The sequence below is a fragment of the Nematolebias whitei genome, chromosome 4, assembly GCF_014905685.2.
Source record: "Nematolebias whitei isolate Nwh7 chromosome 4, NemWhi1, whole genome shotgun sequence".
NCBI classification, from domain to species: Eukaryota; Metazoa; Chordata; class Actinopteri; order Cyprinodontiformes; family Rivulidae; genus Nematolebias; species Nematolebias whitei.
Window position 1 is genome coordinate 19,359,257 of NC_056501.1, and position 18,087 is coordinate 19,377,343.

Here is an 18,087-nt window from a genome sequence, read left to right on the forward strand (position 1 = left end):
AACTAAAAATTCTAAAGATGAATCTGCAAGAAGCACAAAAAGAAAGAAAAAACTCAAAAATGAAGAAAAAGGTTGAAAATGGGTTAAGCGCTCCAATGTACAGAAATGCAGCAATTAGGGGAAGAAAAAAAGATATAAGTAGTGTGAATAAAGGCACAAGTAGAAAAAGGTTAGTAAAATACAACTATGGAGTGGTTATGCTCTCACCCACCTGGAGCAGGACTCCTACATCCATCCCTTAGCAAAAAGTAGTTTATTTAAGTATACTACAAGTATACTTATTTTACACTAAAAATGAGGAAGTGTACTTGAAGATTACTTTTTATTAACTTTATTTGATATACTTAAAATAGTATAAAAACGTCCCAATTTAGTCCAAACAAGTATACTTTCTAGTACACTACAAGTATGGTGTGTAGTATACTTGATATACTTATACTTAACTTAAAGTATACTTGCAAAAATGAACTTCAAATGTACTACTTTTTGTTAAGGGATATGCTCTTTGCGGACTTCACATCTGCGATCTCCCAAACCCTGATGGACAAACTCACACTAGGACTGAGCCTCTCCATATGCAACTGGGTACTAGACGTCTTAACAAACATCCCTTCTCCTCCTCCACCATAAACTCAGCACTGGCTCCCCTCAGGGCTGTGTGCTGAGCCCTCTTCTGTTCACTCTGCTCACGTATGATTGTGCACCTACCCATCCAGGCTGTCATATTGTAAAGTTTGCAGATTATACAGCGGTGGTGGGATGCATCACAAACAACGATGAGTCCAGCTACAGGCAGGAGGTGGAACACCTGGAGAGCTGGTGCAAGGACAATAACCTTTACATCAATGTGAAGAAGACAAAGGAGATAGTCATGGACTTCAAACGGAAATGCTAGCAAGTCATAAAAAGAAGTAGCAAAACGTTTGCAAAAAAGCATGAAAAGGCTTAGAGGCAGAAGTACTGAAATGCTAGCAAAAAACAAGTAATGTCAGCTAAAAGCTAGAAGTAGCAAAACACTAAAAATAGCTAGAAAAAAGCTAGCTAAGAGCCAGAAGTAACAAAGCTAGTTTAGAGCAAGAAATAGTTAAACTGTGGTAAATCCAGTTTAACACAGTAAAATTTACTCATAAGATCCAGAGTATTGTTGACCCATGAGGTGTTCAGCTGTAAAGTTTGACATTTCTACGTGCAAAGGTTACCAATTTAGAGCTGTTTAAAAGAAAGGAATGACCTTGACCTTTGACCCCACGGTCTTAAAAATCAATAAGGATCTTTGTTGACCCATGAGGTGTTCAGCTGTGTAGTTTGACACTTCTTTGTTAAATAATTATCAAATTATAGTGATATAAAGAAAGGGATGAACTTTGACCCTATGACTCTGAAATGATCAGGGTTGTTGCTGCCCTACGAGGTGTCGCTGTAAAGTTAGACATTCCTACATTACACAGTTGTAGAGTTAGAGCTTGGACAAAAAACATTGTCCACGGACTGCTGGACAGACAGCATGTTATCTTTGGCAGCCATATTGAATTTTTATTTAGCCCTCAGCATGTGTTGAGGGTCACTCTCGACTACCATGCCTAATTTCAGTCAAAATTATCTAAAAAGGAATAATATGAAGTTGAAAAAACCCACAAGAGATCACAAAAAACTGACAATTGTAGAAAAGTAGATTTAAAAAAAAATTACCAAAAAAGCTCCAACTAGCAGAAGGCTAAAAGGAGCCAAAAACAGCTAAAATGAGCACAGGAGATGAAAAACTGAACTTAAAAGATGAATGGAGTTTCTAGTGGAAGTATGCTGAAGTAAAGAGTTCAAAAGCAGTAAGGATGAATGATTTCACAATTTCAATGAGAAACATTTTGTTCAAAATGCTGAATATTTCAAAAAGTTTAAGATATCAATACCAAAAGTCATAGCAGGAGTGTCCTGAATTAGCTAAATGTTTTATACCTAAATTGTTGAAATATCTTACAAACTGCAGATGTCAAAAAATGTACGAAAGACACTTGAACATGATCACAGCGCTTTGTGTTGATTTTAACACCAAACACAATCTGTTCTAGTTTTGTAGTGAAACTAGTTCTTAACAATGTGCATTGAAACACAAAGAAGTGATGTTTGTTTATATGCTAGACCATTTTTGAGGATTTAAAAAAAAAAATATATTTCATCAGAATTTAAACAATTATTTGCGGTCACCTCTGAAAAAGCTGTTTATTAATTGTAAAGCTTTCAAAATACAAAAAACTACACGGAAACTAGGATTCAGAACAATTTAGAATAGTAATTTAGTTCCCTCAACAAAAGTGAAATAAAGAAAAAAGTCTGCAAAGACAATCACTTTTAAGGTAAAACTATGTTGAATATTTTGTTGACTTAGTAAGAATCACTGTATGTTGATCAGGTTTATGCCACTTTGTTCTGCTTGTGCATGGAAAAATTACAACAAAATAAAGGTCTCAAGAATACAGATAGACAAAACGTTAAATGAGCGCCTTCTGTGGTGCTGCCAAACATCTGCTGCCATACAGTGGCTCTTATATTATGGATAACGGATTATCATATTTTGTTTAAAACAAACGTAAAGAACGCTCCAGGATGTATACAGCACAGGTGAGATTTGTCTCCAACTTTAAAGACACATTCTAAAGAGCTGCTCGAGTGTTTATCATCATCATTCAAATTTAAATCAAAATCACTTCATCTCAGGTTACCGTAGTTTTCAGACTATAAGGCGCACTTAAAATCCTTTAATTTTCTCAAAAATCCACAGTGAGCCTTATAATCAGGTGCACCTTATGTATTAATTCTGGTTGTGCTTACTGACCTCAAACCAATTTTATGTGGTTATTGTGAACAAGTTTAATAAAGTTTGACTTGGCTGACTGTTTTTTCACTTAATGCGCCTTATAGTCTGAAAAATACGATAAGTTAGACATAATAAAGCTTTATTTGTATATATATATGCAAATAACCTAAATTGACAAAATATTACAGTTGACTTTCAACCCTAACAAAGTTTTATCCATCCAACCATTTTCTTTTATCCAGTTTCCTTTCCAGGCCAGAGAGCAGCTGGTGCCGATCCCCAGCAGTAAACAAAAGGTATTGTTCAAGAAAAATATGCTTGTTTTTCTAAAATAGATTAGAAAAATAAACATCAAGAAGAAATATTCCTGCATTTGTAAAAATAAAAAAGGGTTAAAAACACCTGTACATGGAGCTCTACAAAACAGTAACATGTGTAGCAAACACCAGTTAAACACCTTTTTTTTTTTTACTCAAGAAGAAACAGACTCGCCCCAAACACGAACACCACCTCGTCCCAATTCTTCTTCCCCAGGATGTTGCATTATTTCATGTCCATAAAGCGGATGTCCATGATGAGCAGTGTGTGTCTGGGCAGGGGTCTGGGTGAAGGGGACAACACCTTCATCACTTGTGTCTGAACGTCTACATGAGTCACTACGATAAAACCACACACAGGACTCTCCACGATACTCTTTCTAGCGTCTTCGTCCCTATCATCCACGCTGCTCACACTCAGGACGTGATACGTCAGATCTCTCCCCGGCGTCACAGGCACGAGCTTCAGCTGCGTATCGTCTTGAGACATTCCCAGAGGCAAGCACGAGTCTGGGATGGACGGAGCACCGATCTTGTAGATGCGGACATCTGAGAAGCGGACTTCAAAAGAGAAAGGGAAGAAGGACAGTCCACGGAAGCCGTAAAAATACTCTCGGATCTTTTCATCACGGGTTTCCCGCCGGCACTCCTTTGTGCGCTCCACCACTCCGCCGGATTTGGGCAGGAGAACAACACGCACAAAGTGAGGCAGGTCTCGTTTGAGCTCATTGTACAGCCTCTCGTGGTCCAACACTAACACCACGTCCACCTGAAAGGTAGAGGCACAGTGGACCAGAGCCTGATATCCAGAACCCTTCACCCAGCCACAAGTGTTGATGATACAACCTCCCACGCTGGCCTTACGGTTCACCTCGCAGCGCTGAGAAAACACCTCAGCCAAACACGACGTCAGCTACACAACACGAGAGACCAAAGTCAGAACAGCAGCATCAGTGATGAGAACAAGAAGGAAATTTCTGCTTTGCAGTTACAAATCATCTTCATCTTTCATCTCACCTTGTTGTAAAGTTTGATATTGGTCCCTGGAGTAGTAGAGCCAAAGTGGTACACCAGAGGAGCCTGAATGGAGAAACCCTCCTCCACGTCTGCCGGGCGCTCAATGCACAGTGCCGACACCGTTCCAGGGACAGACACCTGAAGAACCCAGATATCCATTATGACATCACCATGTATTTCTAACAACAGCACAATGAAGGTTTTACCTGAGGCCTGAGACAGATTTACGTCTTTAACTAGATCTGATCTGTGTAGATCTGTTGGCTCACACGAACGAAGGGATTTTGTCAACTGTGGCCTTAATCTTGACAATCACTTTAAAATAATATAGTTAGCAACCTTTAAATTCATCATACTTGTGTTACATTTAAATTAGCCAACAGTATGGATACTTCCGATAGATTTTTGATAGAATAATTAACATTCATCATTTTGTTAAATGTTTTCTCAAATTTGTATGGATGTTTCTTTGACAAACAAACTCAAACACTGTTGAAGACCAAGTCCTTTTTGTCTAAACATCACCAAATTATATGTTTGAAAGTCAACGCTTCCATTCTGTCTCTAGAATAATAAGTACTTTAAAAAAATCCTTTACAAGCAGTGGGACAGCGTCATCATTCTTATCCAGATGTCCACAGGACCCTATATTTCATTGATTTGTACTGTTGTTACAACAGAGTGCAAAAATCCACGTTTTTTAATACAAAACTGACGGGCTAAGAAAACTACCTGAGCAGACTCGACTAAAAACATCTGCCTTCCATAAAACATGCTATCCACCTTATTCCTGGGAGCGCTACTGTATAAATGATTATGGGAACAACTTCCTGTCAGACACCGGAAATAGCAGTAAGCATTGGGTAACCATGGTAGCGGAGCACAAACCAATGTTTATTTGAAAGTAATTTACATTCAGTTTAGCAGATAAAACACTGGTTTTGTTTACATTCATTTAACAACTGCAAAGTTTGCTAAAATAGCCTTATGAAGTTCAGGTACCTGTTGTGTTCATGGTTGCACGAACAACCAGACCAAACTAAATCAGTGGCTACAACAACAGTGTTTTAAACACAGACCCAAAACAAAAAAAAGAGTGTTCCTGTGAAAAGCGGTATTGTTTCCATCGCCTACCTACAGATGAAGAATTAAGAAGAATGTGGCTGAAAAATCTGAATTTGAAGAGACCACACAAAACACTGTATGTGTGCTCATTTCACTTTGTTGACAAATGGCCCACAGAGGAAAACCTGCATCCTACTTTGTGACTGGACTACAATAAACCACCAGAGAAGAGACACTGGACCCTCAGAAGGATTGAAAATCGTGTGGCGAGAATATCAGGTGTGATTTCAAGCGCATGGAGGGCACAGCATTATCGTATTTGTTTGTCTTCAGTTTTACGATTTTCTCTGCAATTAACCCAAGCTCAGTGATGGAGGACTTTAAGGCTTTGGCTGGGCTCTATGTCTGCTTTAAGGTAAATAAGATTGTGTCCCACCTCTTTTAACAAAACACGACCCACCTATTACTGTGTAGATACTGATACACCTCAGAGTTTTTCATGTTGTTCATCGCTTCACCATCAGAAGAACAGAGTCATTGAATTAGCTAAATATGCTAGTTTATGTAATCTGCAGCCATTTCTTCAGGTCGTCCTCCATCCCTCATCCTCAGCAGGCAGAGGTATGATCATAATGTCCTGTTTGAGCTCTGACAGCTGGTGTTTCTACATATTTAAATTAAATCCACAACGCTTGGAGAAACTACATTAGCTCATATTGTTTGCACATAAACAAACGCCGGTTTCGATCTGCGCTGAAAGTCATGCCCATAATTCACACAAGGCACCATGGGGCCTAGGAATAAGGTGAATGCTACAAGTTCACTTGTATTAAATCCAAAAGGATTCAGGCAGCACATTATAACACATTTTTAGCATCCTAATGTCTGCTGTTTCAGACAACCAAGTCATTTTTACCCCACTCTGTCCAACATCTAGTTCCACAAGTGTTGGCCTCCTTCCAACCCTCACAGCATAGCTGAGAAGCAGTCGACACACAGTGGACTTCCCAACATCCATAGGTCCCACCACCATTACCTGAAGGCAGAAAACACATCCGGTGTTAATATAAAATGTAAATGTTTAGATCTGCAGTGAGATTTTATTACATTTACCCTCGGTCCCCTCTCGTTGTCTCGCTCTGCTTGTTTCCTCATCTGTTCCAGGGCAGCGTGAGTGTTTAGGTAGAGCAGCATAGGAGTATCCTTGGACACGTATGCCACCTGTAGTAATGAAAGAAAGATGTTAGGCTTGCTTAAATTCACAAAAAGCGAGTTTTAATTATTTTTGGGAATGGCCATCTTTTACAAAGTACTCACTTCAGGTTTTCCATAAAGATTCACAGTGCAACCTTGCCAGGTGAAAACTGCGATCTTGGATCCTGGTCCGAATGTGTACTTCTTGTTGCGGTTCAGCTCGGATCCAAACACTTCAGCCAGTCCTGTGATGAGTTCCAGCTCGACTTGATCTGATCCATCTCCTGCCTCCACCTCGAACCGAAGCTCAGTCTCCTTCTCCAGGTCGAACCTGGTATACACCTTCCCCGATGCTTCAGCATCTTCACTCGTCTTTTCCAAACCCTCTGTTGCCATGACTGACGTGAAAAACTTAGTTACAAGCAGTTTACCTTGACATACAGTACTGTGAAAAAGCTTACTTCCCACAAAAATATAAATACATTTGGGGTAATTTCTTAATTTAACATGATAATTCGCTGACAATATATAACGTTAAATCATTTAACCAGAACACCCGTCATACGAATGAAATTACTTGTAGTAATCAAGATTCTAGTAAAATTTAGGGAAAGATCAAACAGTAAAGACAAACACCGCAGTAGTTAGTTTTACGTTTTTTAGACAACCTAGCTAACAGCAGTTAGTAATTTGTAGCTAACTTTTGATTACCAACTTAAGCAAAAACGGAGTGCCTAAAAACAAATGTCTTAATAGTATTTAATTTAGCCGAAGAAATGTTATTAGGTTCGTTAATTTTGTTTACTGTAGAATACTCACGCGATAAACGTCAGACTTTAGTGGAAAACAGCTCCACACAGACTAGTCGCGGGATGATGAGGTCACGTCGCTAACAACCAATCATATGGCGTGTTAGGTTTTCTTCTTCTTCGGCCGTTGACATTCAAATTTTTTTAAACATTATCGCCACCTGCTGGTTTGGATTGTAAACTGGATGAATGACGCTCAAGAAAAAAAAAAAAAAAAGAAAAAAAAAACCTATCCATAAGCATGGATAGATAAATAGAACTCATATTCTTTCAAACAACTGAGTCCGTTTCAAGTATCTCATCAAGTTGTTGGTACTTTCCGATCTTGAATTTCCTTGTAACACTATAGGGTTGAATCTCACTTTTATTCTAGTGACACTATTAATCATTTGCCTTCTTTCATGATTGTATTTCTTGCAGATCAGTTGCACATGCTCTACAGTCTCATCTTCCCCAGTAATCACATTTACCAGTGTTATGCTTCATCCTATGAATGTCCTGTTCATGCCTGTGTCCAAATCTGAGTCGTGATGACTTGTTTCCTCACTTGTTTCTTTTAGCTTTTCTAATTTCTCCTGATTTTCATCGAATTCTGTAAAACCATCAACCTTTTCTTTCTTCTTCCCATAGCTTTTGCCATTTTTTCTTCATTACCCCGCTTTACGATTCTTTCTTTATCTGCTTTAGTGAGCTGAGGTGTGTTAGTTTACTGCCCCCTTTCTGGATTCATTCGTCCACTTCTTTAGGACATTGCTTTGTTTTCAGCAGATGTGATAACTTGTTTTACTCAACATATTTTAATACAACTTGCTTTGAAGTATCATCTTAACATAAATGGTTTAGAAAAAAAAATCACTTATTACGGTCTCTTTATTACCCTGAGCATTTTTGTTTTGAATCTTTCAATGAAACTCCACTAAAACAATGTAAAAAAAAAGTATGTAAAACTTATATACTTAGCATCTCTTCTACAAAAGCTATGGCTTTAACAATCAAAATACTTTGAGTAATGAAATGAAGTACTTTCCAGTTTAATATCACCAGATTGTGAGAAATTAATGACTGTGTTATCATAAACATTTTTTCCCACTGTGCAACAAAAGCTCATAAGTGATTGCTTGTTTAGTCATAACAACAGCAACACAAGAAAACCAAGAAACACTTTATTTAGCAACAGGTAAAACTTCACAAACTGCAGGAATGTGAATTTACTGACGCTCCACTAGGTGTCACCGTGTATCCAGAAGGTTTTTGGAGCTGATCTCTTCAGAAGAGGGACTGAGAACATCTCCTTCATCTCTCCTCATCATTTTGCTTCCACACAAATCTTCCAGATCCTCAGCTGCACAAGCAAAAACAGACAAACAAAAAAAAAAAACTTAAGACAATTCTGCTCCAGTTGAACCCAGCACCCACTTGAATTCACAGCAACTTTCTTTAAATTAACACGCCTGGATCACAATCTATATTTTTATATTGCGTGGCAGATTTGACAAACCTTCACTGGGAGTTTATTCAGCTTTGAGAGCTTCCTGCAGCGCAGCTACGACATCACCAGGTGGAGGGAACTTCAGTTTACGAGGTGGACCCTTCTTTAATCCCGTCCACAGAGACGTTTCTTTAGAGACAAAACATCCGTGTCATTTAAAGAGGCAACGTTTAAACAAATAAATGCCGTTATAACCAACTAAATGACAACCGATTAAATTAGTTCAATAATCTATAGGTTGAGTCATACAAAGCTCTTACAATTAACGTTATAATCAAGTCAACACTATAAAAATCTGGGGGGTTCCAGTTTAGATGCACTTTGTGGTTATTTGACTCCGCACAGGATTCATCAGAATCTCTTATGAGAAACATTTATACTTGGTAGTGAAATCTAAGTTATGGTTTAAATAGTAGCATGAAAAGATTAAAGACTGTTCTGATGCAAGGGCTACACTGCTACAAAAAGTTCACAGATTTCTTAAAGATTACATTATTATTAAACACTGTACAAGGTCCTGTTATCTTTAGTAACTGGGACATTCTTTATATATTTCAGACCACCAATCCAGAAATAAAAACTTCAAAGCTGTAAGCAAATAAAACTGAACTGCTTTACTTCTTATGTTAAAGTGACTGTCAATGCTGCTGAATGGTACAACTGTCAATAAGTCAATAAAGTGGACAGATTGATGGTCTTTGCTCAGGGCCACCAAATGTCCCAGTTATTCTTGGCGGTGTCTTTCCTTCCTCTTCACCTTTGCCTCCATCCAGCAGAGTGATCTCAAAGCTGTTCCTGCGGGGTTTGTCTGGGTTGAGGACCACACTCAGACCAGGGTGGGCGGCCAAGAGGGCAGATTTCACCTCCTCGGCGTTACGCCCGTACACTCGTCAGCTTTTGCTGCCAGAATTAAGAGACAAACCATCAGATGGACATCTGTGACGGCTATTCAGAGAAATCTGTCAGCGTTAACTCTGATCCTAAATATAAACATTTATTTAAGTGTTGTGCTTGAACACTTTAACCCAGATCAGAGTCAGAGTCAGAGTTTCTTTATTGTCATTCGCACCTCATGTGGTACATGTGGTGGAGCGAAATTATGTACACAGGGTCCCAGTTACATCCAGATACGAACTTCACTTGACAATCACTGACAAATAACTATTAAATCATTAAATTCATTGTTGCAGAGAACTGAGATCCCAACCATCGCTTGTAGAAGTATACAAACAGCTAAAAAGCTGTTCAACAAAGTCGTCAATTACGTCGTTTTCATTACCTTATGTTGATTGTTTACATGGTTTATAATCTTGTTTTTACTGACGATTTGATTTTTGTAGATCTTCTAGACCAGCGGTGCCGTTTCACAGCACGTGCAGCAGTTTGGACTACAAGGTGAAGCTCCACCTGTAGCAGCTCCCGAGCATAAATTCAATTCAGTTCATTTACATAGCACCATGTCACAACAGAAGTCATGTGAGGGCATTGAGCAGAAACATTAGTGGGGTGAACGTTTGTTTCCTGAATCGCTAACAGCACAAATATTTTACTATTTTAGAAAGATTGGATATTTCTAACCTACAAACCCCTCAACAACCTAGCTCCATCTTATATTACAGAGCTTATTGTTCCATATTTTCCTAACAGTTCACTTTGCTCTCAGGCTGCAGGTTTACTCGTGGTTCCTAGTGTTTCCAAAAACAGAATGGGGAGGGAGGTCTCAGTTATCAGGCTCTGGCTGCTGTAAACAATTATTTTAGTAATTGAGCAATCTATCAATTATTCTGGGGATTAATCGAGTAATCAAAAACAAAATTTGTCAGGTTCTGCAGTAATTACTTATTTTATGAGAAATACAAATACACGAAAAAGAACCATTAATTAAACAACCCGTTTAATTCTTCTTTAAAAAAAAAATGTTATTGCTTAAAAATGCAATAACGTTGAATCAGTTTCAAGTCTGTGGTAGAGCAAAACTTGATTTTTCTAAAATGCAAAAACAAGAGAAATTAAAAAATACATTCACTTGAAATAGAAAACAAATTAAAACAACAATAGTAAACAATGCCTTTTATATATTCAGCTTGAAAGTCTGAGGTATAACAAAACCCACTTGTACGTCTTCTAGGGTAGAATGAAAGATTTTCTCTTTTTCAAAGCAAACATATACTGAACGTTATTCTTGCAAATAAGACCAATTTGTTTTTCTTAAACGTCTCAACACACAAGTGTATGTGTTTGACTGTTGCTCAAGTCTTTAAAGGAGCCTACGGTTGCAATGGAGGAACGTGAGCATGTCGACGTGCTCTGAACCGAGGCTTGCCCTGCGCTTCGACGCAACGTTTCCTGCTGCAGAAAAAAGGCGTTCTGATGACGTACATGTCGCTGGGACACACAGAAAGGACTTTGCAAGCTTGGACAGTGTTGGAAAACGTGATGCATTTGATTTCCGCCATAGCAGCGGACTCTCCCTCCTGGACAGTGCATGCTCCTCAAAGTACATCATCAAGACCTCCTTTTGGACAGTTTGGTTCAAATGCTGCTCCTCGTCCTCTTCATCACTTTTACTGGAGTCAGAACACAGTAGATTGGTGATAAATGAGGTAGAGCTCCTCTGATGCTTTACAGGCTCGTCTTGTGCTGCACTGGGGACTTCATTTTCACCTGAATTTTTCTGTCTCATGTTCTTTTTGACCTCAAGTGCCAACGTTTGTACCATGCTTTTGATGTTAAAGGCTTCACCAGGGGGCAGGAACTTGAGTTTATTAAATCTGGGATCTAAAGCAGCAGAAAGCAGGACAGTGTTCGAGGACTGAGGCCGATACATAAACAGTCCTTTCCATTCCGTTGTGATCTGTGTCATCACATCAGCCTGGTATGACTGGGCAGGTCCAGTCTCAAAAACGTGGGCCTGCATGGACTTCTTGAGGCTTTGCACAAGTTGTGGAAGTGCAGAGAGAGCAACGTAGTTTTGCCCACTCAGAAACACCGTTGCTTCTTCAAATGGCTCAAGAGCCTTGCTTACCTCCTCAATAACGTTCCACTGCTCGGGCTCAAGATTAAGGTGGCGTTTCCCTCTTGGTGTCAATGCTGGGTCAGATAATGCAGCAGTTATCGGCCATCTTTGCTCCAGCAGCCTGGACAGCATGTGGAAAGTACTCTTCCAACAAGTGCTTACGTCTTGTATGAGCATGTGTGATGCTGTGCCCATTTGCTGCTGCTTATCCTTCAGCTTCGTGCAAGCCACTTCACTTTTTTTAAAATGTTCAACAAGACATCTTGCAGCTGCCACACACTCAGAGATGCTGCACCACCAAGTTCAGGGTGTGCCCTGCACACTGCACAGATGCCCACTTATGCTTTTCTGCCAAAATCTTCACTGCTGCTACAATATTGGCACCATTATCATGGACGACAGCTTTGACTTTCTCCGGTGGAACATCAAACTTTGCGATAGCATCCTCAAGCCACTCTGCAATATTTGCTGCTGTGTGTCTTTCTTCAAGCAGCATTGTTGTCAGCCTGTGGGACTCCAGTTTCCAGTCCTCCCCATGAAAGTGGCACGTCACTCCAAGATATGCCTCTGTGGCAACACTTGTCCAAATGTCTGTTGTGAGAGCAATGCTGTCAATCTCTTTTAGGATGTTTTTCAACTTGTCTTTGACTTCTTCATACTTTTCCTCCACTAGTTTCACAAAGTAGGATCTGCAAGGAAGGACATAATTTGGATTGAAGGTGGAGATCATCTTCTGGAATCCTTCATCTTCCACCACAGAGAGCGGCTGCATGTCTCTGATGAGCATATTTAAAATGCTGTTTGTAAATTCAGCTGCTGGCACAACTGAACATCCTGGAGGTCTTTGTATGAAGCTGTCCAATGTTTGACTCTGCGATTTACTGAAAAGAAGTATAATAAAATTATTATTTGTGTTCATTGTTATGCCTTAATAAATATATTTCAAATGTACTTTATTGGACATTATAAAATTATTTAATATTGTTAAGGGGTAGTCTACACTTTCTGATGACCATGCTGCAACCAAAGTAACAGTGTATTTGATTTATGCATTTTAAACTTTTATTTATGTGTGAGGTTTGAGGATGCTTTAAAACCCTTTATCACTGAATTATTTTTAACCATCACAGAAAAATCTAAATGCTGTAAAATAATTTTTATAGATATATAGATTTGAGTTTTTGTACATCGAGTTCTGCAGACTTACTTGTAAATGGTAAAAATACTTTGCTAGTTTTATTAAAACTGTATTAGTCTTGATTGCTTGGCTATAAACAAATATGACAGTAGTAATAAATGAAGATTAATCCCAGTTTTCAAAGTCATAAACGGCAGTAGCAAGAAGATAAAAAATCCTACTAACTTGTGTAAATACACTTACACTTGAAATATTCACACTAAATATCCGATTTAAGTCAGGATGAAAGTTCAGCAATAAATAAGCGTGTTTTGGAGACTTTTAGAGGCTGCATGTGAAGACACTAATCATTCTGCAGTCGCTGTCCTCAGCAAGCAGCAAGTGCTGCTGTAAGCCCCGCCCCCTCCCAAAGCTCCAACAGATAATAGACCTAGCATGTCTGAGGAAAAAGTCATTTTGTGTATTGCTCCTTCATCTTTTATTTGCTGCGTTTAATTCACGTTCAGTCTGCTCCAAGTTGACTGATAATTTATCTTCTAAATGCAGCAGCTTTTGCTTCAGCTATTCCTGCATCACACATATGATCGATCATTTGAAGTCTCGACTTGAGACTATCATTTATTTAGAAACAGAATCAGAATAAACTTTATTGGCATTGCACCAAGATACAATGCAAATATGTACATACAGTCGTCCGAAAGATGGGCGAAGTGCATGAAGCTGCGGCTATAAATAGCGCAGCCTTCTTATTCTTGTTTGTTTTTAATAAATGAGCTAAAACCAGTAGAACGTGTCCGTGGCTGAATAATTTCTGCCCTAATGAGACTCTGTTGGAGCTGCCTGCAGTTCTGATCACTGCCAACAAGATAAATCTACAGATGAACACGGACGATGACCTGTACCGCCTCATAACTGCAAATATGTAAAAACCTGAGTATGAATAATAATAATTAAAAAAACATCTAAATTCCACTAAAATTGTCCAAATTGTTGAAGAACACAGAACAAAACAAGGCAAGCTACGTAAATGATTTAAATCAGGGGTGCCCATATCGATCACAATGAGTGGTAGATCGCAGACTGTTCTCTAGTTGATCGAGAGATTTAGAGAAAACAACTTTAACACCCCTAATGTTTAATGTTTATTTTTGGCTGCATATCAACCTACCCTACTAGATGCAGTTAAATCATCCTTAACAACAACAAACGGAAAAATACAATTTTTCGTCCCAACACCAAAGGTAAAGGTGCCACAGTAACTGGACCTGGTCAGCCGCGGTCACCAAACACAAAATGTCTTTCAGCAATGGTGAGGTTATTTAAAAATGAGTTTACTGAGGCTGCACATGCACTTTTCTGTTTTCTGAAAAACAAGTCAGGTCTTGGCTGCCCTTAAAAATGTGCTGTTGTCTCAGAACACCAGGATACAGAATTATGAATGTCAACAAAACAAGAGAGCTCATCATTAACTTCAGGAAAACAAAACCACATCACATGCCACTGCTCATAAATAACAGAGGTGGAGGAGAGCACCAGGTTCCTGGGGGTGCACATAACCAATCAGCTGTCTTGGTCAAGGTCCCAAGTGAAGAAAGCCCAGCAATATCTACACTTCCTCTGTAAACCGAAGAGATCACACCTCCCACCCCATGTCCTCACCACATTCTACAGAGGAACCATCAAGAGCATCATGACCAGCTGCATCTCAGTTTGGGAAGGAAGCTGTCTGGCTGCAGACTGGAAGGATTTGAGGAAGATGGCGAGAATAATAAAGATTATGACACCCCTCCCATCCACCCATGTAGGAGGACATTGGTCTCAGATGCTGTCTGACCAGAACAAATAAAATCAAAAGAGACAACTCACACCCACGATATGGACTTCTCTGTTGACCTCTGGCTGGCAGGGGGTACGGCGGCGCAGACCGAAGACCAGAACCACCAAGTTCTGCAACAGTTTCATCCCATGAGCTAATGGACTGCTGAACTCAGGTCACAAATAAAGTGACCACAATGGCAAACACACACGTTTTTTTGGCCTGGTCAAGACTTTCATGGGGCAGTGTCCACTGCTTGGCCATGCGCCTTTTTCATGCCCACTGGCATCAGAAGCATTTGTAAAGTGTGTGTGTGTGGGGTGGGGGTGGATTACACAATTTAAAATAAAGTAGATGTCATTTCCTGCATTATGGTGTATTTTAATGTGTTGTTCAACATCTACAATTACCTACATATGTAAAGATTTGATTCAATAAATATTTTGTAGACAGATTCCTCATTCAACTACTAGTCCATGATGCATCATCCTGTTTTTAAACTCACTCCTATAGCTAATGACATTATTGTGACCCAATTTATCACCACCATGACTTTAGGGATCCACTTGACTTTTATTTGTTTATTTTTAATTTTTATTTGTAACCCAACATGCCATTGTGCTAAGCAATGGTGACACTGAACTGCATGTTTAAAAATAAGTATCAACTTTACCCAACGACCAGGTGACATTGTAATAAGCACCAACAATGAATTTAAGGGGTCTTTTTACGGTTTTCTGATTTAGCGATAGGCCTACTCAAAACATAAAATGACATGGCATCATGCAGCCTTCACAACACTAAATTACACTGTGCCAAGGAATAGTCTCACAGACACACACACACACACACACACAAAACGCAACGCAGTCTCAGTAGCTAAGATGCTACAGACATAGCGCTCTACTTCTCTCAAGCATCCTAAGCACCCCCCACTCCGAAAACTGCCTGCACTAACGTAGCAGTAACACGCAACACAATCTCCCTCTCCTCCCCACACCCCATCAACAAAAAACCCTGAAGAGATGAGTGTGCTGCTTAGCCAAGTGACTGAGAAGAAATATTTCTTAAAAGGGAAATTATGCTATCTACCACACCCTGACACGCCCACCCTGCCCCCACAATAAAAAAAAAAAAAACATACAAAAACTCTTCGGATCTACAAGATGACATACTTTAGTATGAAATCGGCGAATTTTGCCAAAAAGCGATAAGTTTGCAGGTACATGTGTGATTAGGTGTTGAACAAGGTTGGACTGCGACGGTCTCATTTGAGCCTGCAGCCTGGAGGGACTGAATCCTTACAGATCTGCAGATTATACCATTATTTAAATTAGAAGCCCCTGGTAAGAGTGAGGAAGACTCTGAATGCAGAAATGCATCATAACGGCTGCGGGCAGGATGTCACTTAGATGTAAAATAAATTTAAAGCAGAGTGTTTGAAAAATCTGTGAGCCTTTCTCTGTACTTCTGTAGTCATGAAAAATTGAGTACAACATGTATACCATAATTTACAATCCGTAAAACTTGACATGTATGTAGGAATATAACAAAGTCAAAGTTTCTTTATTTGTCATTCACATGTGGTGAAATAAAATTGTGTACACAGGGTCCCAGTTACATCCAACAAAAGTATAAATTGTAATAATAATATCTAAGATATGAACTAAGAAATACGCTAAACTAAAAATACGCTAAGCACTAATAGTACAAAAATAATACGCCAAAGAACAGCAGCATTGTGTTTATACAAGTCGATCTCAGCAAACTGGCAACTTGAAAAGCAGATTTTAGTTCAAAACAGTTTGGGCACCCCCGATTTACAATATTTATTAGTGGCAAATTATTTATTTTATATTTTGTGTGGGGCTCTTAATTGCTGCCACTGGGATCCACTGGTCCAGGTTGAATTTACCCATAGCAGCTGCAGCTTTGCTACATTTCAAAAGCTCTTAGAAAGTAAACACTTCAGCTTTCAAACAAGATGAGAAATGAGGCCGACAGTAAACATCTTTGCTCATTTATAAAGCTCAAAGCAGAAAGAGATGTTTCTCTAAGAAAAGCATAATTTATGTCTTAAATAACAGATACTTAAGTAGTGGTGGACTTAAATTCAGTCCCATCAAGTAAAAACAGTTCTTCAGTAGTAAATGAGTGAAAGAACTCACCAGTGTTCAATGAGAACCTGTGGTCCTTTCAGGCCACTCTCCTCCTCTCCTTTCTCCTCCTCTCTTTTCTTCTTATCCTCCTCAGATTGAACTTCCGCTTTGCGCTTCGTCCCTCGACGGCCTGAACAATTATTGGTATTAAAAACATTTATTATTAAGCATTTTGATCAACGAGAGGGCCGAGCAGCGTAGAGTAAAAACGAGGGCCCCGTCGTTGAACAAAAGCTTTGAACGTCAAAAGCTGTCGTAACAGCCACGATGAAAAGTCTGACAAAATGTGATAAAACAATCAACGTAGCAAGAGTGTGTAACTTTTGTAAAGCAGTTCGCACGATGAATTAACAATGAAGTCTTCCAATAACGGACACCAACCTGCTGCTTTGGACGCCATGTTTTTAGAAGTTTTCGCGGGCCACTGGACTGTACCAACAACCCGCTTATCGATGGGGGGGAATTCAGTTTCATGGATGAACCCATTAACATGAGGGCAGGGGAAGTTTTACCTTTTGTTTTTCAATAGAAATATTATAATACCTGTACATGTAAGATTTACATTTAACACAGATTAACATACAAAAAGAGCCAAACAAAAGCCACCATTACCACTCAAACAAAGGTTTATGAAGATTGTCGAAGTCGAACATCCGGGTACGTGACCACACTTTACAAAGAGGACGCCATATTTGTTTGGGGATAAAATTGTTAAAAGTTGCTGTGCGAAGGTCCGCATGCCTATGAAGGAACAAAAAGTTCTTAATTTTCCATTTGTTTTATTTAGATCAGAAGATGCTTCCCAGTAGGCCTATTGCTGTATTTGTCAAATAACCCACAATAAGAACATAAAATCCTGACATCCTGTTCTGACTTTAATTGTGTGCCATCCCTGGATTTTCAGTGGCTCCAACATGAGATCAAAACCAACAAAGTCCATGCTCAATAATCCAGGTATACAATCCAACAATTTTCAGTTAGGTCATCTGGACAGGTGACCTGACTGAAAATTGCAGATGACCTGACTGAAAATTGTTGGATGAGATCAAAACCTTTCAAGAGGTGCCACTGTAGTCAGTGATGATGTGGACCTGCATGTCACACAGGGAAGATGACAGTCATTAAATCTTTAATAAATGCCAAAGTCTACATTGAAATTGTGGACGCTTATTCCATCAGTCGAAAGGGATGAAGGTGACTTCATTTTTCAAGATGACAATGCATCTCGTCATAAGGTGAAGGGCATCTAAACTCT

The 18,087-nt window shown here is 39.2% G+C and overlaps 2 protein-coding genes across 2 annotated transcripts; both read right to left on the reverse strand.

Annotated features, from left to right (window-relative positions):
- Nucleotides 1-3,183: 3,183 nt before the first annotated feature.
- On the reverse strand, nt 3,184-7,263 carry clp1 (cleavage factor polyribonucleotide kinase subunit 1). The gene is made up of 6 exons (XM_037675836.1): nt 7,225-7,263; nt 6,529-6,803; nt 6,325-6,432; nt 6,128-6,247; nt 4,147-4,284; nt 3,184-4,042 (listed from the first exon to the last, which is right to left on the reverse strand). The coding sequence occupies exons 2-6, from the start codon at nt 6,799-6,801 to the stop codon at nt 3,356-3,358; spliced, it is 1,326 nt and encodes a 441-aa protein (XP_037531764.1). The 5' UTR covers nt 6,802-6,803; nt 7,225-7,263; the 3' UTR covers nt 3,184-3,355.
- Nucleotides 7,264-8,513: 1,250 nt separating this feature from the next.
- On the reverse strand, nt 8,514-17,262 carry selenoh (selenoprotein H). The gene is made up of 5 exons (XM_037675837.1): nt 17,214-17,262; nt 16,842-16,962; nt 9,461-9,603; nt 8,713-8,832; nt 8,514-8,556 (listed from the first exon to the last, which is right to left on the reverse strand). The coding sequence occupies exons 1-4, from the start codon at nt 17,230-17,232 to the stop codon at nt 8,726-8,728; spliced, it is 390 nt and encodes a 129-aa protein (XP_037531765.1). The 5' UTR covers nt 17,233-17,262; the 3' UTR covers nt 8,514-8,556; nt 8,713-8,725.
- Nucleotides 17,263-18,087: the final 825 nt, after the last annotated feature.

What these genes read in the sequence shown, in the direction of transcription:
- clp1 (XM_037675836.1), bottom strand. Translation starts at nt 6,801, where the DNA reads ATGGCAACAGAGGGTTTGGAAAAGACGAGTGAAGATGCTGAAGCATCG. An exon ending in ATCTTTATGGAAAACCTGAA is followed by an intron (nt 6,433 to 6,528) that starts GTGAGTACTTTG and finishes TCATTACTACAG; the next exon opens with GTGGCATACGTGTCCAAGGA. An exon ending in ACAACGAGAGGGGACCGAGG is followed by an intron (nt 6,248 to 6,324) that starts GTAAATGTAATA and finishes TTCTGCCTTCAG; the next exon opens with GTAATGGTGGTGGGACCTAT.